This window comes from Manacus vitellinus, unplaced genomic scaffold (assembly GCF_001715985.3).
Source record: "Manacus vitellinus isolate BGI_N305 unplaced genomic scaffold, ASM171598v3 scaffold_26_pilon, whole genome shotgun sequence".
Classification (NCBI taxonomy): domain Eukaryota; kingdom Metazoa; phylum Chordata; class Aves; order Passeriformes; family Pipridae; genus Manacus; species Manacus vitellinus.
Window position 1 is genome coordinate 10,199,669 of NW_021939960.1, and position 26,475 is coordinate 10,226,143.

The 26,475-nt window shown below is 44.7% G+C and overlaps 1 protein-coding gene across 1 annotated transcript in view; it reads right to left on the bottom strand.

Annotated features, from left to right (window-relative positions):
- RIMS4 (regulating synaptic membrane exocytosis 4) overlaps positions 1–26,475 on the bottom strand; it is a 52,291-nt gene that overhangs the window by 17,208 nt on the left and 8,608 nt on the right. The window contains exon 2 of the mRNA XM_029960370.1: positions 4,376–4,517. Within this exon, the coding sequence (XP_029816230.1) occupies positions 4,376–4,517 (142 nt within the window). The remainder of the gene's footprint in view (positions 1–4,375; positions 4,518–26,475) is intronic.

Here is a 26,475-nt window from a genome sequence, read left to right on the forward strand (position 1 = left end):
TTTCATTACATTTTTTAAAAGGACTTGGATAAAAGAAGAGTGCCAAAGATAATCTGCTGTAAAAGAGTCTAGAAGTCCCCTGGCTTTGGATGTCAAGGAAGAAACATTCAGTGAATAGCTGCAGTGAGAATTTGTTGAATGATGTGTTTAGGAATCAGGTCTTTTGATCATTCTTGAATGGCAACGGATGACTTTTGGTGAAGGAAAGTGAAGTTAGAAGCCAGGTCACTATTTCCTCCAGCTTCCTTGTATTTATTGCTCCACAGTGAAGCAGAGGGCAGGCAGTTCTCCCAGCCCAAGTCCCAGCTTTGCTTCACACCAGCCCCATATGCCCAGTGAGAGAACTGGTACAAGCCTGCAGGAACAGCACAAGACAGAAGAAAGCTGAGGGGCTCAAGATTCCCATGCTGGCAGCACACATGCCAGGCTGTCCTCTCCCTCCTGTCTTTGTCACAACAGGGCCTTCAGACAGGGCTCGGGCTGGAGAGAGATGATATGGCTGACAAGATGCCTCCTTGCTGGACAGGCACATTCGTCTCAGATAGTACAAGAACAATCCTCTAAGGCCTTGCCAGTCACCCCCTGCTGTGCTTTTCTAAGGTAAAAATCACCTGAGCTCTCCATAACTTAATCATCTCAGCAGTAGCCAGCAAGAACAAAAACGCTATGAGTACAACTCACTAGGCACTATGGCAGCTAGCAGGCTTTTGTTCCAGGTCCATTTTTGTCTTTCTGCTCCATTTTCAGAAAGAAAAGTGGTTGGCAGGGATGAGTTACACGCAAGTCCAGAATCTATTGCTTTCTGAATGCTGTACATGGTGTCGTGCAGCTGCAGCAAAACCCAGCCAAAACAAGATGTAGATCGTGCAAGAGCCAGGATGGAGCTGAGATCTCTGCTGAATCTCAGGGGGTTGTTTGTGAGTTATTCCTATATTCGGAATTGTATCCTTGCAGTAATCTTGGTGTCCTGAAACCACCCGATAGGCACTTGCTACAGTGCATAACTGTTCTCTCAAGCAAATTTTTAGATATATAGTCACTGAAGAAAATACTCACTGCTGTAGAGATTTGTAACCAGTGCTAAGATTGGTCTGGATGAACTACGAATGGAAACAGCTGTGTGTGTGTGAAAGCACAACCAACCTGTCAGCAGCAGATCTGTCCTTCAATGACAGGAGAAGGACAACCAGGTTAGAGAGCACATCACTTCCACAGCCTGTCTGAGGGCAGACTGTAGCCATAAAGATCCCCCAAACAAGGGAACAAAAAGGTGTCAGTGCTGCTTGAGATCAAAGAGAGCAAGACCCCGAGGTGGAAGATCACTCCAAAATAGCAGGTAAGTCCTAGAAAGTGTAAGAAAAAAAAATAGTCCAAGAGCCAGTCTGTTGTGAAGAACAACTCAGCAGACACAGCAAGGGCTTGACAGATGGTGTTCCTGGTCCTCCCTGCAGCACACAATCCATCCTGGCTACAGCCCTGGATGCACGAGGCTTGGTGCCTGCATGGGGTGGTGAGAGCGTGAGTGAGTGAAACCCAGACAAGGTAATGACTGAAAACAGTTGTGTTTAGAATAAATACCTACTTTCCCTTCCACAAAAACCTGCCTTGAGTTTTATTATATTAATTTCCTATACTAGTGCAGAACCACTATGCAATGTAAAACCTGGGTAATAAGGTTGGCAAAAAATTACATGAAGCAGCGTGTTCACACTGTGAGCACTTACTGGCATGTTGTATGAGCTTAAATTCCAAGAGATGCATCTTCCATACCAGTTAATCTTCTATATACTTCATCTTCAGGTAAAGGGATTATTTTGTTGAAGGAGGGCCTAGCATACCTGAGAGGTATACCCCTGCATATTATGCTCTCCATAAAAAAAAGCAAACAAACAAAACCACCTGGATTTTGTGTGCTCTGGTGTTCACATGAAATCAGCATTGCTCAAAATTATGCATTTCAGAAAATTCTTAGGTGTGATACCTTGCACAGGTACAGAGCAGCTGGAGCAGCTGCAACAAACATGAAAGCAGTCAGTCAGCATCGCTTACTAAAAGCATTTTGTGTGGCTGAGGGCAGGTATTTGGGCCTCCTGCAGCACAGATACACCAGATCTTTGCTCATTTCAGTGTGCCACCTTTGGAAGTTGTTCTTTTAGTCTTTAAATTGAAAGGGATTATAAAAACATAGAGAAGTTGAGAAACAAGTCCTCTTGGAAGATGAGGTACTGAATTCATCTTCTTCCAGGTGCAAACACACGGAAGGGATGTTCAGGTGGGAAGAACTAGGGCAGGCTTGTCTTGCTGAAAACCAGGCTTTCGACACTCACTGGTGAAAACTGTCTCTGACCTGGGAGTATCTGCATCAGTCAGAAACCCAGCTTTTATTAGAAAGAAAGTAAACTTGCCACAGCTAACCAAGATATATGAACCTTCATTTTGCCTCCCCGGGAAGACAGCTACAGCAAATGAGAGAGGTCAAGAGAAATCTGATTTAGGAGAACACATTTCTGTTCCTCAAAGCTATTCCCCAAACAATCCCATTCTTTGCTGCAGGAAAAGAAAGCAGAGAAACTCCCCTCCCACCATGTTTCAAGAGAATTGAGCCCTCTTAGTTCTTTGTATTCTCAGCCCTGTTTGCTTATCACTCGTGGCTCAGACAGATAGCTGCAATTCCCACCGGCTTCCCAGAAGAGATTAATTATCCCACCTAGGAACAAAGCATCCAGGAACCACTTAATCACACTTTTCAGAGAAGTAAGAGAAGAAACTATCCCATCCCTGGCAGAGGCGCTGGCAAGGATGTTCTGGCAGCGCTGGAGGCTGGAATACCAAATGTTGGGCTTGTTCTAATAAAGACATTTGGACTGCAAGGCAGGGTTTCCCTTTCTCTGCCGAGCTGACAGCGACATGTCACCTGCCTTCAGGGTGAGGCAGCATTTGTACGGGTGCAATAGTTTGTTGGCAGAGATAATCTCCCCCCAGGAAAGCCTAATGAAAGCAGCCAGCATATGCAATGACAGGACACAGACCATGCAAGGAATTAAACCCTTTCCCAGGAGGGTAAGCTGTGTAAATAGAAAAAGGAAAGAATTCTGCTCTGCATGAAGGCAGATTCTTGCCCTGCATTGCCAAGGGACTGAACTTAATCACTAATCCCCTGCAACAAGTAGCAGAGGCAGAACTCCAAGCCACAGGACTGTGCTGGTGTAGCAGAATATTTCCCTGGAGACAGCAGCTCACAGAAGAGATAAGGTACATCACAGCTTTGGAGTGACAAGATTGCTATCGCAGCTTGTGCCTCATTACTATTTTGAACCTTCAGCACAGATCTATGATGCCTTTCCAGGATTAGCCTACTTCCAAAGCTAAAGAAAGTCTCTCTTAATTTACAGGCTGTTACTTATTTAACACCAGAATCACATTAATTGAGAGTGCCTTTGGACTATCCCAGCATTTTAGCTGTACAGTGTACTTGGAGTACCACACAGGACTAGAGTGAGTGTACAGAGCAATGTCAAGTGTGAAACTTGGCCTAAACAGAGCACATTTTAGGTATACAAACATTCTGGCCTCACATCTAGAAGCACAGACTCTGGTGGTATATTTCGCCTTCTTTTTTAAATACTGTGGGTTTTTTTGCTTCCAAACGTTCCCATGAATGGTCATCTTAATAAAATTAATAAAATCTCCATATATGGCTTCAAATAATGCAAATACAAAAACCAGAATTGGAGACAAGTCAGTTCCCAAAGTTCTGGTCTAAAGACTCCTGCTTTGCATTCTGGTATAAAGCCTAAATGCAACAAAGTGTGTCTTAACTTTTTACGGGGTCAAAAACATTTTCTGCAACACGTTCTTTTAGGACACGAACTCAAATGAAATAAAATAAAGCTTGTTACCAAAGTATACACAGGCTTCTAAATATGTATTTTGATATGATTTTGCTATGTGCCATAATGCATTGTTACTCTGACCCTTTTCAGCACCTTGACACCTCCCCCTGCCCCAAACCAAAGGGCTATTTTGAAACAGAGGAAATGCATAACTATTGTGTAATATTAGAAACTACTGGCTTATAATTTAATACCAGTAATGAGCCTCGGCTATTCACCCTGAATCATCCTTCTAAAGGCAAAGTGGTTAAAAGTAATGGGTATCTGCTTCAGCTCAGAATAATGAGGACACTAAAAAAAGTATATAAACAGCTAAAGGACATGCCAGCTCTGCAGAGAGATCTGCTCTAATTGAATGGGCAGTACACCTGCAGCATAAGCAAGTCAGAAGAACACACCATCCATCATGCTGCAGGGAAATTAATAGGTATAAGGACAGTGCATCCCACGAGTGATTACCCAGCTCTCTTTTGATGACTTACTTTCCCTCTGATCCATAGCTGTTCATGCTGTCCTCGATGGACTCGTGGCTGGCCTGACGGACGGTCCTGCTGGGCATTTCCACAGCCAGCCCGGTCTCTGTGCTCCTCTGGATGGCTCCCTTCAGCCTCCGACCATCGCCGTCTAGGAGCACAAGGGGAGAAAAGGCAGTCAGCCTCTGTTCCTAGAGCCTTTTGCGATGACAGAGCCAAGGAGAAGCAGAGAAGGTCTTTCAAAAGACCAGCCTGGTATCTGGCAGTACTTTGCTGTCAGACAGTGTTTCCTTACTCGGTCCTTCAGCAGCTCCCAGTCACATCTGGAACAGACTCGGTGCTCCACCAAGCCAGGGCCCAGAAGATACTCAAAGCATACACTCCACCTTACCTGCTCCAACCATTTGTACCAAACAACTATCCATGGAGCTGGCATGCACTCCAGTTGGCTACACCCAGAGCTGCCCGGGCAGGGAACGCAGCAGTGGTAACCACGGGCACAGCTGAGGTGCACAGCTGGACCCTGCCTCAAAGCCCTTCCCAAATCCCCTGTTGCTGCCACCAAAGAGTGGCAGGTCCTGGAGCAGAGGGGAGGAAAAGGCCAGGCAGCACCAGAGGGGCTGTGAAGGTAGCAGCCCTTCCAGACGGGCTACAGGGGAATAGTTGGGCACAGGCAAAATGTTCCCTGGTGGCACCAGAAAGCCACCAGCAGTGGAAAACCCTGGAGAGGACTATTCCCCTTGGTAGACGCCCTCGGCTACAGCATAAAGGGAATTAAGTAGGTTCTGGTTCCTCCTGGGTGCAGTCTTCAGAGGCTCAGCCCTCTGAAATTAACAGCTGCTATTTTCATCCTCCATCTCTAGCAGTCTGTTTCCCAGAACAAACCAAGTTATGTAATGAATATGTAATGAATACCATTACTATTAATTGCTGTAGCTGGTGTTAGGAAGCTCCAGATTTCATCCTACGTAGAGCACTCATCCTGAAACACATCTGCTACAAGTTTTCTGAACAAAGCAGAATTATCTAAATCCTCTAAAGATGCCTGGCCATTAATGTGGATTCAGGCAACAAACCTCTGATCCACACCGCTCTCCCAAACCCACCAGCTGTTTGAGGACCACCCCTGGAGAAGAAACTGAGTCTAGAGAACTCAGGGTCCCCAAATATTAAAGAAAACAATTCTTTCACAGAATCACAGGATGGATAAGGTTAGATGGGACCACAGTGGGTCATCTGGTCCAACCTCCCTGGTCAAGCAGGATTGTCTTAGACCACAGGATGGTGTCCAGATGGTTCTTCAATATCTCCAGTGACCAAGACTCCACAACTGCTCTAGGCAACCTGATCCAATGCTGAGTCACCCACACAGTAAAGTTCTTCCTCATATTCAGGTATAACTTCTTGTGTATCACTTTCCAAACTACTTTGGAAATACAAGGGTATCTGTAAGAACCTGTCTAAAATCTGCAGATCTCTGTTATTTGTGTAGCAGTCTGCTTGACCTAAAATACTTTTCTTTAGATCTTGGTGTGAACAGGCACTTTCAGTAAGACACCAGAAATCCTTCCTATCCTACTTCTCAAATTATATCTACACTGAAATGCAAAGACAAAAATTCTCCTATAAATACAGCTATAAAGTACCTTTTCTTCTAGTATCATTAAGTTTCCAACTGGGTAAATGTGTTGGCCCCAGGGCTCTGCACCAGCTGCTGTCCCCACATATGGTGCAGCACGTGTATGCATGTCCCTATAGGCTAAGGGGATGGAATGTGCATGTTCTGGGTTAACATTAACTACAGTTTGTATTGTTTGTGTGCCTTGAGCAATTACAAAGCACATTGTATAAATCAGGAAGTCACACAAACGTAAAACATATTTTTCATGTGCTTTCAAAACCCAAACCTTCAGGCAAGAGTAACAATGTGGGCATCAACAAAAGCAAAGCCCTGCGAAATGGTCGTGCCTATTCCCCCAACCACTGCAGAGCAGCTCCCTCTGATGCACCTTCTAAAGCCTTGTACAGCTCACTGGAGCCTCTGATGGGGTCTGCAGGTTCCTTTCTGGGAGCATCCCACAGCCTTGCGGGCACACGCGATGGTCCATTGAATTTGTCTCTCACATTCACCTCCACAAACAATCTTTTAGTCATCTGCACGCACCAATGCCCCCCCCTTCACGTGTGCACTCAGAACACTCATCCTCCTGCCCCTCCAGGTCAGTCCTGCTGGCAGCCAGCGTCAGACAGCAAATGACACAAATGCAGGAAACAAATTAAAGATGCCCCGTTGCCCAGCTATGCAACATCTGCTTAAAAAACCCTCTTATTTCCCCAATCTACCGAGACGTGCCTGGAGGCATTCCAGCTTAAAGGACTATTCATCCACAGCTGGCAACAAATGAGAGACCTGGGACAGAGCAAGGCTTTGGAACAACCCAAGGTGCTTGCTGCTTTCTACCAGACATCTCCAGATTCAAAGCCAGGGGCTTAAAGCAGAAGGGTCCAAACCCAAGGAAGGGCAGCACCAGGGAACTGTGCCAGAGATGATCCAGTTGGCATGGGGCAAGTTCAGCTTTCACTGCTGGCTGTCTATGAGTGGGTGGTTTTCTAGCACACCTGATTGCTTTTACAGCTATGGCACATGGATATTCTTATTAAAAAAAGTATAATGGAGAAACTCTGGAAAACTAAACAACAGGAACAGATGACAAGAATCCTTTGTTCCTCCCTCTTTTTCCAGAAATGCACAGCAACTCCTGCATCCCTTATTCTGGAGAAAGGTTTCTTCAACCTTTCATCCCCTTGTAGTCTCTTTTTGCCAGAAGTTTTCCTTTAGCAGAAGGGGAGAAATTTGTTTTGCCAAAAAGGCAAGACCCCAAACCATTGCAGCCAGAGGCAAGACTGAAACATGGTAAGGGATCAGCATAAGCCCCAGAGATGCCATAAGATGTAAATTCCCAAACTACCCACATAAACTCTTTTGTCAAACTTTATCTCAGTCAGCATTTTTTTTTGCACCCCTGAGCTGGGAGAGAAGGGCACATTGGGAGTAGCACACCTGGAAAGGGTCCATGCAGAAGGGAAAGAAATATGGACCAAGCAGCACCTGCAGGCCAAAAATATTCCACAAGCAACAGTCACCTACCAGTAACCTTCTCTGGTCAGTGTGGAGCATCACATCGGGGCTGTGCCCCCTCCCTTACCTGAAATCTTTGTGCTCTGACACCTTTGCAAATCAGGGGGTAAATGAGATGCATCTACGTGGGTGTTGCCTGGCAAAATCATTTGTCTTAATTAGCTGGCAGTATCTGAACAAGTAAGAGTGGTATCGACGTTTTCTGCAGCGTCACCAGATTTATTCCCTGCTCCTTTCCCAGTTCAGCAGTAAACAACAAAGGTTAAGCAGTCAATCAGGCCTGCAGTGCAACACATCACTGAAGAGCAGATTTTCCTTTAGGATGACCTTGGGAAGGAGAAATTTTTTGGTCAAAGATCCAGGATGAAGAGACACAGCACCTCTCTAATGCCAAGAGCCAGAAGGGCCCAGCAGTCACTTTGCCAAGTTCTCAGTGTTGACAGGAGCTTAGGTTTTGCTCCGTTCAGCCAAACAATTTATGTTTGGCTGGAGAATATCTTCTACAGCACTATCCACTCTGGATCTGAAGATATAGAGAGATGAAGAATCTGCCATTTGCCTGCACAGTTTATTTTACTACCTGACATTTAGAGATGTGACTTAAGTTTGCCTGATTTCAGCTTTCACCCATCAGTTTTTTTAGTGCCCTTCTCCTCTGTGCTTTGTGTTCTCACCATAGAGACTTTTCTGCAGTGCAGTTGAGTTATCTCTCAATCTTATTCTGACAAGTTAAACAGACTGAGATCTTTATGTCTCTTATGCTCTGTCTTTTTTTTTTTCTCCTGGTCTTGAGCCTTTTTTATGGCCTCCCCAGGTTTTAAACATCCTTTTGAGAACCCGCACAGCAGAACTGGAGTCTGCATTTCAGTGCAGAAACACGTACACAAGGTAAAAATCAGCTTGTACTCTCGTCTTCACTGCTTCTGCTGGCATGACCCAAGGCCACAGTAAGCTCTTGGTCACATCACACCTCACCTGGAGGCTGTGCAGTCTCTGCCTGTCCTGCTGGTACGACCTTGGAGAACATTATATTAAGAAATATGTAAGTAAATGAATTTTATTTGAAGAGAAAGCAAGCAAAACTCCACACAGCTCTATACAGCTCTCCCACCCCCAATACTATTCACCTCTAATGTGCATATTGCCTGTGAATTTAGTGAGGTTTAAGCTTATGCTTGCTCCAAATCAAATGAAAACACTGAACAGCACCAGGCCTTCAAAAGAGCCTCCTGCCTTTGAGGCTTTTCCTTGACAACTGCTTTTTGAAATGTGAAATATGTTTTTAATCTGTTTATCATGATCACATTTTTTAGGGTCACGTTGTTCTAGGACAAAACCCCTACATACTTATCACATTTACCCAGTTACCTGCTTCTTCAAGAACTTGGGAGAAAAAAGTTTTTCACAAGACCCATTTTCCCTAAATTCTTTTTGACTGATATTAATTATATTCTATCCTCTTGTTCATTATTAATTAGATCTCATTATCATCTTTCCCCTAATTCTGTCTGTGAGTGACATCAGACCAACTAAGCCAAAGTTCTCCTGGTTCACTACTGGGTTGTGTGGAAGGCAAGGTGACCGTGCAGGTGCCCTGTGCAGAGCAGAGCATCCTTTGGAGACTTCCCTTCCTTAACTGAACTTCCAGCTGCCCACACACTGAGGGCAGCTCTTCTCAAGGATGATGCCACCTAGAACTGTCTTTGCCTTAAATCATGGGGGAGGGAGACATAAGAGTGGCACTGCCCCCTTCTCTCCCCTCAAGGAAAGAGTCACCACTTCTGCCCACTCCAACACATGACTCTTGGAAGACCTTTCTCTCTGCTGCTGACAGGGCTCTCCATGCTCAGAGACTGTCAGGTCTTGAAAAATCTTCATGAGCTCTGCAATTGCTCATCACAAGGTCATGTTTATGTAATTATTACTCCTACACAGAATTTCTCTACAGCAGCTGTTTATTAATGACATTCTAAGGGCAGCATGTCCCTTCCACTGTTATCTTACACTATCTCCACTCGTCACTTCCTTTTCCCCACCCAATACTTGGTACCATCCTTCTCTTTTCCACTTTGTTTTCAATTTTCTCCTCCATGTTTGTGCAGTTCACTGGATCCTACCAGAACAAAATGAAACCAGCACGAGGCATGTGCTACAGACCCTCCCGTCCTTTAGAATTAATTGATATTGATTTAACCCTGAGATTAGGAATTGACTGGATTTTAACTCAATCAGCTTTGCTCCTAAATTACCCAGTTGCTTCCAAGCAGTGAACACAGTGGCATGCAAAGCACATGGGCATGTGGCACCAACAAAGGCCACCCAAAACGCACCAAGGGTCTGGCCAAACATCATGGTTACCTTTTATCTCTTCCCAAACTTCACAAGGAGACACAAGGGGAAAAAAATCAGGAAGGGAAATCAGTTGGATGTTTACTTCCATTTGTTCCTATTGCAAAGCTTTGGAAAATATAACGCTTCATATTTTCCAGGAAAGATTACTCCAAGCTTGAGCTTGGGAGACTGCATTCCTATTGCTTTTCTTGCCCAAGCCAAGCAGTGTGCAGTGATTCCCATCTGTACATGCTGCAGGGCATCAACCTGGGCAGACTCTGCTCTCTGCTTCACACCTGGGTTCCTCAGCACGTGGAAAGACAGACAAACCTCCAAAATACAGACCTGCGCTTATGAAACACAAAGAACTGACAACTCCAGCAAGGGAACACAGAAAAACCCATCTAGCAGAGTCAATGCAGCCTTCAGAGCATGTTGTACATCACATAGAAAGCAAAAGCAGAGACAGGACAGGACCTGACTGCCTGCAGAGATCTGCCCTGAGCTAACTCCCCCGGGCTCACACCAAACCTGCCTGCTCTATCCTTGGCTCAAACACGGACTCACAAACCCTTCCATTTTCCACAGCTATGAACTTCATTCTTAGGGTCAAAGAGTTGATTCTTTCTTCCTTCCCCATGAAGACCTGACCCTGAAAAAAGATGATCCAGGTCAGTTTGGGGCTGAAAAACGAAGAAGGGAAAACACCAAACACCCATCTTTATATTATCACCTGCTGAGATTAGGAAGAAGGTCCCCAGGTCAAACAGCTGGTCTTTGGCATGTCTGTGGGCAAAAAGCAGCAGTGGGAGCCTCAGCACAGCACCCCATGAGACTGCTGAAGCACTGACCATTTCACCTCCTACTTATTTTCAGACATTCTGAGAAAAGAGCCAACGCTTTCACTTCTCTGCTTCAAACTTTGTCACTGCACTGTTGTTCCTAAAGGATTTAGAACTAAAGAGTTGGGGCTTTTTTTCTGTTTAGTCAGATGCTGACTCTCTATGACACGCGCTAAGATTTGTGTGCCATGAATCAACTCCAAGATGAATAAAAGAATTCCATTGTTCAGCTTCACAGGGGGATAAAAAAAAAAAAAAAGGAAAAGTCTTCCCACAGCCTTGTGTGAACATCCAACACCTGTGCCAGCCTGGCACACGAGGCTGTGTGGGGGTGGGCAGCACAGGCCCTTGGACAGGGGGGCATCCCTTGGACATCTCTGTTCAGAGCAAGCCATGCTGCTCTCCTAAAGGGGCTGCTGCTGCTGTGGGAAAAAAAATAAAAATATAAATAGTGGATTGTCACTTCAGAATGCAGTTTAATGAGATGAACTCAATCTCATCATGCCCGGCAAGCTCTGACATCCTGCCAAGCATTCCCTACATCAACATCCTAATGGAGTGTGAATTATGAGCACCTAAAGAGAGGCAGTTTGTACTGTGCTCCAGAACATGCCAGGCTATCATCACAGCCTGAGTAATCCACCAGAATGACAGAAAATGGCTGGGGATAAGCAGGGGCACTAATCAGGCTGTTTGCTTCATTCCCCTTGTCCCAGTTTCAGACACCAATAAAATCACACCCTTTCTTTCCAAATTAAGCACAGAATCTTCTATGGGATAGAAAAAAAAAGTGTTTCAACATGTCAATTCTTAATCTGTGCAGCTTAAGTACATTCACAGGGTTAGGAAAGTTCAATCAATTCTTCTTGTGACAGCCAGAAAACAGTAAAATTCACAACTATTTGCATTGCTGTTATAGCTACCAACCCCAGCTGAATGCAGAGCAGGACCAGGACACCCAGTCTGCATGGGCAGCCTATGAAGATGCCAGTGGGACAGCACTGAATTCCCACTGTAGCACAGTCACCAACATGTCCCACTGCTCCTGGGCCACAAAAAAGCATTCTCTCATCCCAGAGTTCAACCCGGCCTGTCCTCATCCACACCAGCAGTGCTGACACTCGTGTGGACGTCAAACCAACTCCCCCCGAACCCAGAATTTTTTGTTCTTCCCCTTCACCACTAGAAGAGGACCAAAAATCATTCACAGGGTTATTTTTATTATGCTGGCACCTGACAGCAGCCTCCAAGGCTGCCTTCCCTTCCTTCTGTCACAACCCAGCCCAGATCCCAACTCCTCAACCCCTTTAAACCAGCACTGTCTCCTCCAAGCTGGTCTGAGCTGCAGTTTGGTTTTAAATCCAGCTGTATTTAAGCAAGTCTCCACCCCCAGTAGATGTTACCACCTCTTGGAGCTTGGCTGGGGTACTGGTAAAGCATCAGTTTTGCTTCCTTTCTCCAAAGGCTCCAATGTGGTATATTTTCTCTGCTCCTTTTGAGGTTAAAACCAAATAGTTCCCATGGTACTATTTTTAATTTTGACCTTTTTGATAATTCATCTACATAAAAAAAAAAAATCAATGGCCAAATTTTTTTGTTTAAAAATGTCTAAAGAAAAAGTTCTGCAACAAACATGTAGCCAGGAAAAATCACTTTGAGATTTTTTTTCCTCCATCAACAAAAGAGAGAAAGCAAACAGCCAAAAGGTAAACACATAATATTCCACTGTCAGGGACTTTCAAACAGTTTCTGACTACCATAAAAAATTGTTTAGCTTTTCACTATAAAAAAGTTACAGTACCATAACACTAACAAAAATGTTCGTTTCTTTCAAGTATTTCATGGGAACTACTTTGCAGCTAGATCCAGCTCTTCAGAATTCTTTCCATGTCTCTATTTTGTTTGCAGCAGCAGGATCCAAATAGCTTCATCTGATGGCTGCTCTGCATTTTTATTTTTATAAGGGAGTGGAACACACTGCCCCTTTCTCTTCCCCTAATCTGCCAGGCTTTGCAGGAGAGTCTGATTAAGTGAAGTGTCCACATCCATCCAGAAAATTCACTGCTGTAACATTTCTCCAGCAGCCCAGCAATGAAACCTGAGCACTGCCCTGTCTGCAGCCCAGGCCTCCAGGGACAGACAGGCACAGAACTGGTGATGCTGCACCAGTTTTCCCTGGAATGGCCACACGTCTGGGACAGGCACATCCCACATCCCAGGCTCTTCATCTTCTGCTGCTTTTGTGCCTGGGCAACTGGTGATGATTTAAACATATAATCTTACTATGATATTTATAAGGCAATTAACCACAGAGATATATATATACACCCACACATTCAGACTGTACAGCAAGGAGTGGATTCAATGTTTCTGCTTCTTGGATTTTGTGGTTTAAGCCTCACCAGAGCTTAACTCCACTCTGCCATCTGCCCACCTGCAAAGCCCGGGGGTCTGCAGCCTGAGTACATACATCAAATCAAGGAAAGTGTAGCTGATGTACTCAGAGAAGAGGTACCTTTGGCACAGCAATAGCAAATAATGTATTTAAACTACTACACTGTAATATTTATTCCCTAGAAAGCGGAGGGAAATGCCAGGCACAGCACCAACAACCAGTGGTGGTTTATGTGTTCTCAGCTCCAGACTCTTAGAACTTTGCCAGCTATGAAGGCATCAGGAAAATATGGAAGTAGAAAGGTGGGGGACTGGTTTGTCTGCTGGGGCCATCCCAGGGCTTTCTTCTTGTTAATTCACAAGGTCAACCAGAGGTTGAACCAACTTATGTCCCTGTGGCTGGAAGTCCTCCAGCTAACCAATAAAAGGGGTGAAGGCCAGGTGAGGATGTCTACTTAATTACAAGTGAGTTGAACCAGAGCACTCTGATGTTCTAATTCTACCATCCATCTCATGCTATTAATAACTCTGAGGGTGTTGCTTAAGTCCAGGTTGTGAAATATGAATGAGCCTGAGCTGCAGAAAACCTCTCAATTTAGAAAAGGATCACAAAAATGAGGTGAATTCACAAAAATAAATCAACTGGAAGGAGCTATTGTAGAGGAGGATGGCATGAGATGAAAGAGCTGCCCTGCCTACACTTGGCTGTGTCCTTCCTGAGCCTGTTGAACCCGCCTGCTCACAGACTGTACCTCCTGGCAAAGTACTCAATAACTCCTGGGAAGCAAGCAGTGGGCAAAATAACTTCAGCAGACTGTTTCCAAGCTGTGCTCTCCTACTGCAGAAGGAGATTCAGGTCATGAGCCTCCTGAAGCCACCAAAACTTCTCTGAGGAGCTGACACACCTTTCCACCCCCTGGATGCTCAGCTCCAGTGGTTTACTTTCACTCAGACTGTTAATTTTAAGCTGATATATAATATCAGACCTTTTCTTCCAAAGGCACTAGTCTGTGTCTTTCTCTCTACTCTCTGCCATCTTCTCCAGCATTTTTAGAGTCTGCACATCTCGCACTTCTCTCCCAAATTTAGCTCAAACTAGAAAGTACAGCTACATAGTAATGATGGGGAAAGGGTCAGGACAGAGGCTTAAGTATTGAAGAAATATTTGCCTTCTTGAAATTCACAGCTAAGGCAAGCAAAATTTAGTTTTGGTACTGACAAAATTCAGAGGGTAGGAACTGACAAGGCCATATTTATTAATGAGATTTTTCCATTTTCTTCTGTCCCACTGACGCTCTTTTAGGAGCGAGCGGCTTTGTCGGGACCACGTGTGTGTGAGCACAGAGAGCAACAGTTTTGGCACAGTGAATGAGTCATGCAACCTTTTGTTCACTCGTTATAAACACAATTAAAAATACAGCCACATTTCCCTAACAGGCACAAAGCCACAGAACCCTGGAGTCATTCATAAACCAGAATCATGGTGCAGAATCACGCTTAGAATAGCATTTGATTTGTGTTTAGCTTGGGTTGTAATTACTTCATCATATTTTCCTTAAGGAAATGAATGATCAAATTCACAAGGAGTTGACTTTAATTACACACACTGCCTAATAACTTGTGTCCATTTGGAAGCAATTATTTCAACCACTGTGGAAGCAGAGAGGGGGAGCCGATGGTCTGGTTTCCAGAGAAGTCAAACAATTTCAGGCACTCAGTTCCTAATTCCAGACAATTTCACCAGATGCTACAACTACACGTGTCAGGCTTCACCAAAGGTGCTTTCATGAAATACCTGTAGCAAATGTTAAAGGAAGCAAGCTAGCATGTCTTTCCCCTCTAATTCTACACATTGCTTTGCCTCACCCAGAAACATCCTTTGACAGGCTGTGAAGTGTCTGTTGTACCAGTCAACTACTGCATCCCAGTACAGCTGCACTAAAGGGACTATTTCCTTCCCAAGTGGTACAAAGAACAGTACAAACATCTCTGCTTGTAGCACACCTGTGATGCTAAAGGGGTGAGCCCAGAGGGTGGCTGCATTTCCAAAAAGCCTGGGGAAGAGCTTGGTTCAAAAGCTCTTTAGGCCCACGAACAAGAACTCTGCTTTTGCAAATGGCTCCATTGCACTCATACTGGTTCCCACATAGATCCCTTTCCAGGATCAAGGTCTGTTTGAGTGGAGTGAAAAGGGAGCACTCTGCCCTTCATGATCATGGTAATTTGGCTGCAAACATCTCTGGACAGCTGCTAGAGGGGGTCAGGCTTCAGTGCCCAGAAGCAGGACAGGAGCAACAGTTGCTTACAATGTAAAGTGATTCATGGTGACTAAGAAATCGAAGTGAGTTTGTCTCATTGCAAACAATTCTGTCAATCACACATCATAAATATCTTCAACTGGTGACAAGTCGAGCCACTACACATGGAAAACACCATCCAATACCAAAAAGAGAGGCACTGAAATTTAACTAGCAGACACCTAAGAAAAAAAAAAAAAAATAATCAAGCAAAATTTTCACAGCCCAAACCCCAAGGAGACACATGCAAACTCATCTGAGTGACACGCTCTCCCACAGACGAACATGGCAGACACATATCTGCCTCCTACATCTGCTTCCTGCATGCACAAAAGCAGCACTCAGATATAAAAGCATCCCAGGTTATTTGAAGCCCATTGGGAAATTCAGCTCACCATTTGTCTAAGCAGAGTATTGAGTTTCCAATAGAGGGGAATAAAAAAGCCCTTTGGCCAGAGCTGAAAAACAGACATAGTGTGTTCATCTCTGCTGAAATATACTGCAGAATGTGGGAAACCAACCAAAATATCATGCCTGGCTGCAGATTACTGAGGATTAGAGAAAAAAAAAAGCCATCAATGCAGCAGATTAATACATTTTCGGAACAATACCAAAATCCACTTTTCTCAATTACCAACCACTAGAAGCAGGAAGAATCAGTCCTTTGTGAGGAAGAGACACACCACAGTGTTCAATACAGTATTGAATGGAGTTTGTGTTAATCACTCAAGGGGTAACACAGCCACCAGCACAGCGCTGTGAGAAGCGATGGCTGTGTGCAGGTGACGTGGGCATGGCAAAAAGTTCACCAAAATCCCATGATTTGTGCCACATGTTTCTAAATACATTTTGGAGAGGGAGCAAGGATAGAGCACCCTGTTGATCTGTCTCTACTATGAGAGCAGAAAAGAGAACAGATGAAGAAATTGTGATACAGCCACCATCAGTCTTGCAGGCAACTCTGCCAGCTCAGGAGATCAAACACGCATTAAAGAGCAGTGTGTGTATTTAGGAATGAAAAAATAGTTTTAATGTAACCACAAAAAAAAACAAACCACAATGTTTAATGGGAATCTCTTTACAAAATGTGCAGGCAAAGACTGCCCAACAGTAAAGACACAAGGTCAGGAGAGGACAATGTGCTTACAAAGCACCTGTGTCTGCATCACTCGCTGCCTTCTTATTCCTGCAGGTCTTGCTTCTGTTCTCACATTTAACAATGGGGCTGAAAGAAGGAGGCCTTGGGATTTCTCGAGATGGTACTGGCAAGGTCAGAGAAGTACAAACCCCTTCCATCACTGAGTGTGTTCTGAGGGCTCCATTTCACTCTGGGTAACTGTGCCATCGATGGGTGTGTGAACAGCCACCCACACCACTTCTCCAGCCTGAGGGAGGGGCATTTCAACACACAAAAAACGTAGGGAGGTAGGACACACAATTTGGAAAGTGAACTTGCGAGTGAGACCCTCAGCCCCAACCCATTCACAGTCCCTGATCCCACGTCAAAATTACAAATTGAGCTCAGGAGTGAAATAACGTCCTTTCCTCCTCCTGCTGCTGCCTGCAGAGACAGGAGTTCAGGGCTCTGTTTCCTTGGCAACAAAAAAGAGCATCACAACAGCCTCCTCGCTAGCAAACGACACACCAAAATGTGTCATTTTTTTCTCTCTGGTGTCTTTTATCACTAGGGAAAAAGTCTGAACTGAGAAGTCTCCACTCAGCAAGAATGGAAATAGATATCCATTATTGCTATTTAAAATGTAAGTATCTTTTCTTTGGAGCCTTTAAGTTTGTCCAGGGGTAGGCAGCAAGTAAGGGATTTTCATTTATTAAGTTAAGCAAAAAAACCCTCCTTCCCTCCACCCCCCCCCAAAAAAAAAAAAAAAAAAATCAACCTTGCTGAAGTTCACCTTTGAAGACAAATTATACAACTTGACGAGTTTGGGTAAAAAAAAAATGCAGCTTATGAATTTAAAATCTGCATTTTAGATTCTGTTAATATTCACTTTCGAAAAGCATTAGAAATGAAGATTACAAATTTAATAATGTAGCACATGGGAGGAATTATCCTCCTCCCCATATAAAAAGGCAATTTGCTCTTGCCTATAAATTGACTTTCTATTACTGTCATTAAACCAGCATAATGTGCTAAAATTAGGGTCTGCCCCACCACAGCTCTGTGGTAACCCACAGCCAACAACTTAGCAGATATTCTCATGAGGTGAGAGGGGTAGCAGCACTGCCCCCTGCCCGGGGTGGGTATGTCCTCACTGCAGGACTTTGGGGTGCTGCTGGACACTAAAAAGGGCTCAAAAAGCAACTGGGTGAAATCACTGAGGAAAAAAAGTCAGGCAGCATCCCAAGAAATCTGGGCAGCAATCACTTGCTGGGTTATGAGGTGGGCACTCATAAAAGTCACCAAACTCGTGACTGGCTGAAGTGGGACTTCCATCTCCCATTCAGCTGTGCATTACTCAGGGGTGGGGTAAGCCCAGACTGCTGGTGATCAGGTCAGGTTGATGTCTTGTCCCAGCACTCACCTCCTTCATGAGTTTCCTCCACAGTCTCGGACTCTCACCATCTCCCTGTCTCCAAATACCATGGCAAACATGAAAACCTCTTACTCCTTCTATTTTGCCTACACATTAATTATATCATTTGCCTTTTTTTTTTTAACCTATTTCACCCATACTTTATGTAGCTGGGAGACTTGTTCACATCTCAGCTTCTTCTAGAAGAAATCTGAGCAATCAGCACTGAGGGACTGAGTTGATAGCATCTGTCCATGGTTCTTGCCCTTCCTTTGCTCATGAATTGCCCTGAATTTTGGAAGAAAAGCAGTTGGTATTTGTTCACAATTACCAAAGACTATCATTGGTCACTGCACCCCCCCAGCAGGTGCTCTGTAACCAAGGAAGCAGGCTGATGTGACAGGCCAGCATGGGGCCTTCAAGCCCTGCTGGCTGGCTCTGAGATGTGCTCCTTGCTCCACGACAGCTCAGTTTGTAAGACAGTTGGATGACTCTCAGACAGCTGAAAAACCTCCCATTTACCAAAACATTCACTCGAAGGAGCTTAATGGTTTGAAATGAACATGAAAGGGACTTGTGATAATCAAAGCAAATCCATTTGAAAGTCTGACACACGCACAGAAAGCACTTTGCAGCCTCCACCAAAGCCTGGTTTAGTCTCCCTGCTGAAGCAATTTCTAGGTCATAACATGTGCAGATGTTTGGAGGTCTGTGCTTTGTCCTTGGCCTAATTTGGAGAAAGACATTATGTTTTGCTTCTGCTCCAACTGCACATTTCAATCACAGAAACTGTAAGGCCACACTTGTTTTGAAGTCACTACTAAATTTTACTCCTCTGGATCAATGAATGACTAGTACATCCTCCTTGTATCCTGTAAGCCATATTCCTGATTGAATTGTCCTCCTGTTGTAGCCATTCTCCTTCGAAATTCCACTTTATGAAGCATGACTTGGCCCTTACACAATATTTGTCTTCTCCACGTATTTTCTGCTACAGATATGTGACTTTTCCCCCTGTGTTTTACTGTCATATAGAACAGCTTTCCCTTTCAGTAGTCACAGCTGCTTAATGAATTTAAAGTGTGACATTTTGTTTTCCACGGTGAGGTGTAAGAGAAGTGTAAACCATCACTGTGAGATGAACTAGAAAACACAGAGGGCAGCAAGCCCTTCCCACCAGCCAGCCACAGCCCTCTCAACAGCACCCACCACACCCTGCAAGACTCAGCTTTACTCAATTCATTGACAAACTTCACTAAACAAATCAAAATGTCAACTTTAGGAAGTATATACAGGCTTCTATACACAACAGAGTTTCACAAGCCCCAGAGAGTTTCTCTCATGTCTGATACTCGATGTGCTATCCCACCCAGCTACTTGGATGCTTTGCTCAAACAACAGTCCCAGGATCCAAGGGGAGTTAAAGCCTCAAAAGACTTTCCAGAGCACTGCACAAATTCCTCTGATGTCGCCCACACGGGAGGCTACAAATTGGCACCAGTAGTTGTCAACATTTTGTTTTGATCTTTCAGCAAACAAACCCACCCTCTGAAATGTTTGCAGGATGCTGAGATAAAAAGAAGTAATGAATAAACCCCAAAGAAGTTCGAAGGGTTTATTTTTTACCAAGTAATCAATACCTTCTGGCAGTCTTCCTCCAGCTCTAATAATACCAGCGAGGACAGTGACCCTTGGCAGGTTTTGTACACTGCTCTATAAACATTATCTAATTAACCATCACAATCCACTCCTGGGGAAAAGAAAGCATGATCTGAAGTTCTTCTACAGCAAGAAGACGAGAGAGAGGATGAGAGTTGGGAAGGTATACTGATGGACAGAAAAAGGTTAAAGTTTAGGAGCTCCAGCCCTTGCACATCCAATCTCACCGTGCTGTCCCTCCGGGACCAGCTCCAGGGAAATGGTGCGTTTTTCACACAATCTGTGTGAGCCTCAGTGCAACTCTTGGTTTCACTGTGCTGTGATAAAGTCCAAATCAACTCATTAATAAATCAAGTGACAATAAAGCAGTCAGAAGGAGATGAATTATTGAACTCAAACAATTTAGTGCTCAGAGACAAAACTAAATCTATAAGCTGGGAGCTACTGAACACACGGAGCCTGATTTTCCTCAGAACAGCTTTGCTGACACGCTGCAGACTGACAGTCCAGTCCACCTGGACCACAGGTCAGGTGGAAGTTCTCACAGTATTTCAGTGGGGTACCTGCTATTTTGATGCTGATCATTAATATTTAAGACTGGAGACAAATCTCAGGTCATCGAGGCAATCAGGAAAGCATCTCAGGGGATGCTCACCTTGACCTAAGCCAAGTCTAAGAATCAGGTCTAAACCCAGAGTCAGCATATGTGTAGATATAAATCCAGTTCCAGAGTCTTTCAAACAAACTATTTTCTACTACTTTGGGGCAGCCATTACAGAGTCACAATATTTAATCAACCTTTTCCTTCTACAGTCATTAATAATGTACCATTCAACTACCGGTTTGTCATTTACTCTCCTAATCCTTTTCAAACCTTTGTGCTTATTTTCACATCTTTTTTCAATCCCATTCTGTGTGTCTTGCTAATTACACTCCTTAACTGTCGTAGGCTGTTTCCACAGACACCTTGAGCCAAGGTTTGATCACTTGCTGGGTATATGGCCAATGAACCGTTTACTATTGCAACATTTAAAATATGAACAGGGGTGTATTTAATTATCTGGACAGCTGCTTGTAACTCTAGGAAGGAAGGGTGAATGACCATTTAATGAGGTACTCAAGAAACGAGGTTTCTAACCTTGTAAAAAAGAACAATGAAAAAGGTGGGAAAATGCCATCTTCTCAAAATAAGGAATTTTGCTTCCTTGGCAGACAGTACTGTTTTCAAAGGACTGTTATTTGCAGTTTTGTTGCATCCTGAGCCAATCATTCCTGCCAGTCTCAGGAGACTCTCCATCTCCCAAAGTCAGCACACCAGGCCAGCCCAAGAGTCACAGGTCAGCAAAAGCAAGGTCACATTCAAATAAAAGATGCCAAAAGCCAGTAACAGATGAATGAGACAGAGATTACCTGAAAACTTTAGGACAATGGAATTATTCATGGCCAAAAGGAAGAGGCACTGTGATGTATGTGGGAAGGAAGGAACTGCAGGAAGTAGATGGTTGACCAAGATGGACCAGGTCTCAGAGGCACCCAGAGCATTGGAAATCTCAGTCCAAAGGTACACATCCACAGAATCACTGCCAGCAACAAGCCTGACTACACAACTTGGCATGGGGCCAATGCCATCCTGGACACTTCCTCTCTTGACTCTCAGTTTCCACTTCACTTCCATAACCATGTCCTGACCAATCAAGCCAGGGATGCCAACCTTAAACCCGCACGAGCCTGGAAGAGCAACCAACTCATTCACCCCAGAGGACAGTTAACAGAGGTTGGAGAGGACCAGTTATGTCACCACTCAGTATCTTCAAAGATGGCAGGAGGCAATGAACACTTCCTTCTCTTCCGTGCCCATCTCCTTGGGCATGGCTACCAGCCCACCCCGAGGAAAGCACACAAGGCTCAGAGGGGAGCAGAACTCGATGTGCTTGGTACACCTGGGAGAGTTCTGTCCAGGCACGGTTTGTCACAGCCACTGAAGCCAAAATGTTCAACTAAAACAAGCGAAGGAACCAAATACCTCCCCCCAAAAAATCAGCACCATGCAGGAACGTTGTGCAGCTTCCACTTGCCAAGAAAAACGCCGTGGACACTGTAATCCCCAAATACACTCACGCTGTGTAACCCCACTAGAGCAGCAGCTCCTAATTAATTTTGTGTGTGGATAAGTCCTCAAACACCTTTTGCCATCAGTAAGACCTGCTGAAAGTGATGAAGAGGAATCATTATGCATAACACCCGCAAGAGCTTGCTGTAAACACATTTGGCAGCACAGGGAGGTTCCTTTATGGCATAATCCATTTTTATGTACACCTAATATTTTCAGGTTTTCAACTGATTGTCAAGAGTGTTTGTAGAGGCTGTTAATGAATCTCACTGCTAAAAGCAGTTACAATTCTGTAGCTATTAATACAACGTGACATCAGTTATATCAGCTTCCGAGTGAATCACAGTTGCAAACTTGTAGGTGTTCGATAGCTGTTGTCACATTGAAATGGAGCATTGTTAAATATACTCCAAGTCTGTCCTAGTTTTGCAGCTCTTTCCCCCTTTCTGCACTGCAGCCTTAGTGGACTGAACACCTGCAGGTCTGAAGAAATCAGCACAGGAATGTCAAGGGGAAAAAACATGTTGACTATTAGACCACTTGGATCAGCAAGTTTTAAAATGTTCACTTTTGACTGCAATTTCCTCTCAAATCTGATGAATGCAAGAGTTTACAAGAGCAGGTCACTAAACCTTTTACAGTGTCTAACCCTTGTAAGATGTACTCATACCAAGCTTTTCTTCCCCTCCTTGCAAACTGAAATAAAAGGTTGAGAATTTTTCCTGATACAGTAATTTAGCATTAAAGCCAAATGCAGTTTCCAAACCATTTACTGAGCATCAGAGGCCAAATTCTGCTTTAACCTGCATTATTGACCCTCACAGAACATGTTTGTTTTGGTCAACTTGTGTATAAAAGTGCATTTTGGACAAAACAGAGAAATCTGGAAAGTTATTAATGAACATTTTGGTCAGCAAAACATTTTCAGACCATCATGGTGTCACTGCTTCAGGATTCAATCCCCCCCACCAACATATTTCATATAGGTAGTACCCTGTGCAGGTGATCTTTGGAAACCCAGCCTTAAGGATCCAGGGAAAGGTGTTATAGGAAATAAACAGCTTTCTAGATTTCAGGAAATTAAAAAGAATTATGGCCTGAAATAAGACTTCCTGATTTTTACAGCCAATCTGTCCTACAAGCTTGCTGCCTCTCTGCAGCAGACGGCTGCAGTGAACAGGCTGTGAAAACAGTCACATTCACCAGCTAAAATGGACTGTGGATAATTTGCCTGGTATTATTCCTAGAGCAGCAAGCCAGATTTTGCCTCAACCAGCCATGGAATATTTCATAGAGTGCTTAAGTAGGTAAGCCAGGCAGTACTGAGACAGAAATAGAAAAACATTGAAATAGGACCGACACGATGCCAGGTTTAGGGGCACTTGGCTTGGACTGAGTCTTGGGAAAAACTGAGTTTAGGACATAGCAGAGTCTCCTGTGCAGGAGCAGTAAAAGTGTTTCTGCAGAGACAGAGCAGCCAGGCCACAGGAACAGACCTACTCCTGTTACTAGGCAGAAGCCAGGAATTCAGTGGAAACAGATGAAAAACAAGTTTATAGAAAGATAACTTGGGATTCTGGCATGACTCAAAGCAGAGCCCTGGGCAAAATAGGAGAGTTGAGAATTATTGTTTTGAAACAGTGCAGAAGTGGGTCCTGAGGAGCAGATATGACTGAAAAAACAAGTTCTGCTCCTTCCCCTTGCCTCAACACATACGTTCTCAAGTCTCACATTCACCCTCTCAGACCCTTCATGTGAAATACTTTAGACCAGATGTGAAGATCACAAGCTCTGAGTTTCATCATACATGGTCCCTTCATGCTACAGCAACACCGTGTGAGAAATAGCCCTGACATGCACCTACAAACCTCAACTGCACATCCACAGTTTATGCACACTGGGGAGGCAAATCCTCAGGTAAATGTTAAAGTCTCTTTGCCCATGCAATTTTCAGAACCTGCACATGCACAACAACTAAACCAAGATCTCTCTCCTGCTCTTACAAAGTACCAAGCAGAAGTGAAAGATGTGCACTGGTGGAAGGTCCATGGGCTGCCACACAGGAAACATCTCCACCTTTGTCATTTCTTGCCAAGGCTCTAGCTTGTACTGAGAACAGCTTTCTCTTTGTCAAGGGAAAAAAGCCAATCAACATGTGTTGCCAGCATAGTGCAAAAAAAAAAAAAAAAACAAACACCAAACCACCATTATGCTAATTTTGGAATGCAACACCTGGTGGAAATACAGAAATATAAGGAAAGGGGAAAAAACACAGGGATAAAACTGAAAATCCTATCAGGACACAGTTACTGCAGAGGTAGCAGCAGAAACTGAAATATTTTCAGGCACACCCAAACCATTGATGGAGACATGATGAAACCAGGATGAAACTCTACCCAAAAGCATCAGGCTGCTGTCCAAAACCAGCCCTGTGGTCAGCAGTGCCCAGAGCAGCTGATGGCTCCTACAAAGGAAGGGCAGGAGGGAGCAGATGGACATCAGCAACACGCTTTCTCTGGGCTGAAAGGAGACAGGACAAGACAGGAGTGCCTTCCCAAATTGAGCCATCTCAGAGCTGTCCAAAGATCTGCATGATAAGAGTGCAGGTACCTCTGAGGCCAGGTACAACCATCTGAGAGGGAAAAATGCTCTCCCAGTGCAGCAGAATGCAAAACCAGGTGCTTTGGAGCTGAATTATGTGAGAGTTGCTCTGCTAAAAGAAAGAACACTTGCCTTACTTAAGACACCCAAAAGCCTGGAAGGAGCATTTCTTCCACCTTCAGCCCCAAAACTATGAGCAGTCCCTGAAGAAACCCAGACAATCAGTAGCAGAGTGTTCCTGAAGGCCCCAGATGGAGCAGGGAAGCACAGGGACGGCAGCATGTGCTGACGCCGCAGTACGGGAACGGTGTCATGGGATGCTGACGTTGCCATGGAAATGTCCTCGTACCACGTAACATTTTGACACTGTCTGTTTTCTGAGCAGCAGCACCGGCGGGGCAGCCTGCAAAGCCTCTGTGAAACGGCTGCTCGAGTTTTGCCACGGTCGTCCCTGCACCCGGCAGCCAATTCAAACTGTCTGGGCATTGGAGTTTGACCAATCTGGCAGCTCCGCTTCCTAAAGTGCACGAGGAAGCTTTTAACAGAAACTGTTCCATAAATCACCCTGATTTAGCACGCACTGTCTGCCAGGCTGAGCGCTGCCCTGCACGCCCACTTTCGGCACTGCCTGCCCCGCTTTCCACACCAGAGTTTTCAGCGTTCCCTCCCCAGCTTCCCTGAATTCCCAGAATCCCAGGGGGAGCCTGCTCCTCTGCTCCAGATGGCTTTGCACGACCAGAGCAGCAGTGCCAGCCCCACACTTGCAGGGCTGTGGGGTGATTTTCTGAACAACTGCTGAAAGCAGGTACAGCCCCAAATCCCATTCACTTTCAACAAATGCCAGAGATCAAAACTCAGAGGCATTTTTGAAAAAGCTCTACTTTGCACATTTAATATTTAAAACAAGCAGTGACTCTTGTACAAACTATGCTCATGGCACAAAGCTTGGTTTTATCTCAAGGCACATCAGGTAATGCTATCTTTCCTGTTTACTCACATTGAAACAAAAATCTCAAATCTGGAGAGGGTGCAGCTGTAGACTATGTGATCCATAAAGGCAGATGCGTGGGGATAAACCCACACAAAAATGTCTGGGTTTTTGACAAACACACCAAATCCACCACTGGAATGTAACACTGGGCTGCAAGAGCAGTTCCTGTAATTCCTTACGGTTTGGGGGGAACTGGGGGAAAGCAGAATACTGACAGGCTTCAAAAGTCAGTCTGGAGCTGTCTAGCTTTATTGTAAATTTAATTCAAGCTACTATAAAGGTGGAGGGGCTCTGCAGAACTACTGCAGGGCAGATGCTCTAATCCCACCACCCACTGGTGAGGTCTCACAGCAGGGCTTCAGCCAGAGGGATGGCAGCACAACCCTAAGGAAGGGACAAGGAAAGCTACTGGGTCTGAGTTGTCATGATACTGCCATCCAGAAATGAATCGACTACAACAGCTGGAATTCCAACTGCCATCAGAAAGGAAAAGCCTTCTCTTTTTTTCCTGACAATCTGATTAAAACACAAATATGGATATAAAGCAGCCACCTTAAAAATCTTGAATCAAGTTTTCCTAAGTTTTCACTAGTGCTATGATGTCACACATTACGTACAAGAAAGGAAAGGTAAGTAGTAAAAATAAAACAAAAAAAAGCCACCCACCCACACAATCCTCCCAGGATGCTGAGAAGTGCTAAACGAGGAGCTGGATTTACAACAACAAAAAAAATATCTTAATCTTCTTAGACATCTTGGCTGCAACACAATTTACATGTTTTCCATCCGCATGGCAGGATACATTCCCTGCTAAGTGTAAATATGCATACTGCTGGTGGGCAGCTGGCAAAAGTCCCACACCACTGGGAAGCTGTCACCACTGGGAAATGTCAGCCTCATCCAGAGTGCCCAGGGAGCTGAGCGAGGGGCAGGCTGTGCCCACACTGCTGTCTCCTGGTGACGCTGCTGCTCCCTCACCAAGGCGGGTCATTCTGCAGGTCTGACCCCACCAACAGCTGAGCCGTTCCACCCAAGAGGCTGGTCAGCTCCAGACAGGGACACAACCATGTGTTCCCTGGGGAGGGAGACTATAACCTCTTAAATCTGATCTGCCACCAGTGTGAAGTACCATTAACCACAATTATCTTCACTGCAGCTACTAACGGTGAATGACACCTCGGCAGTGCCTCGACTGGAGCACTGCAGAATGAGGT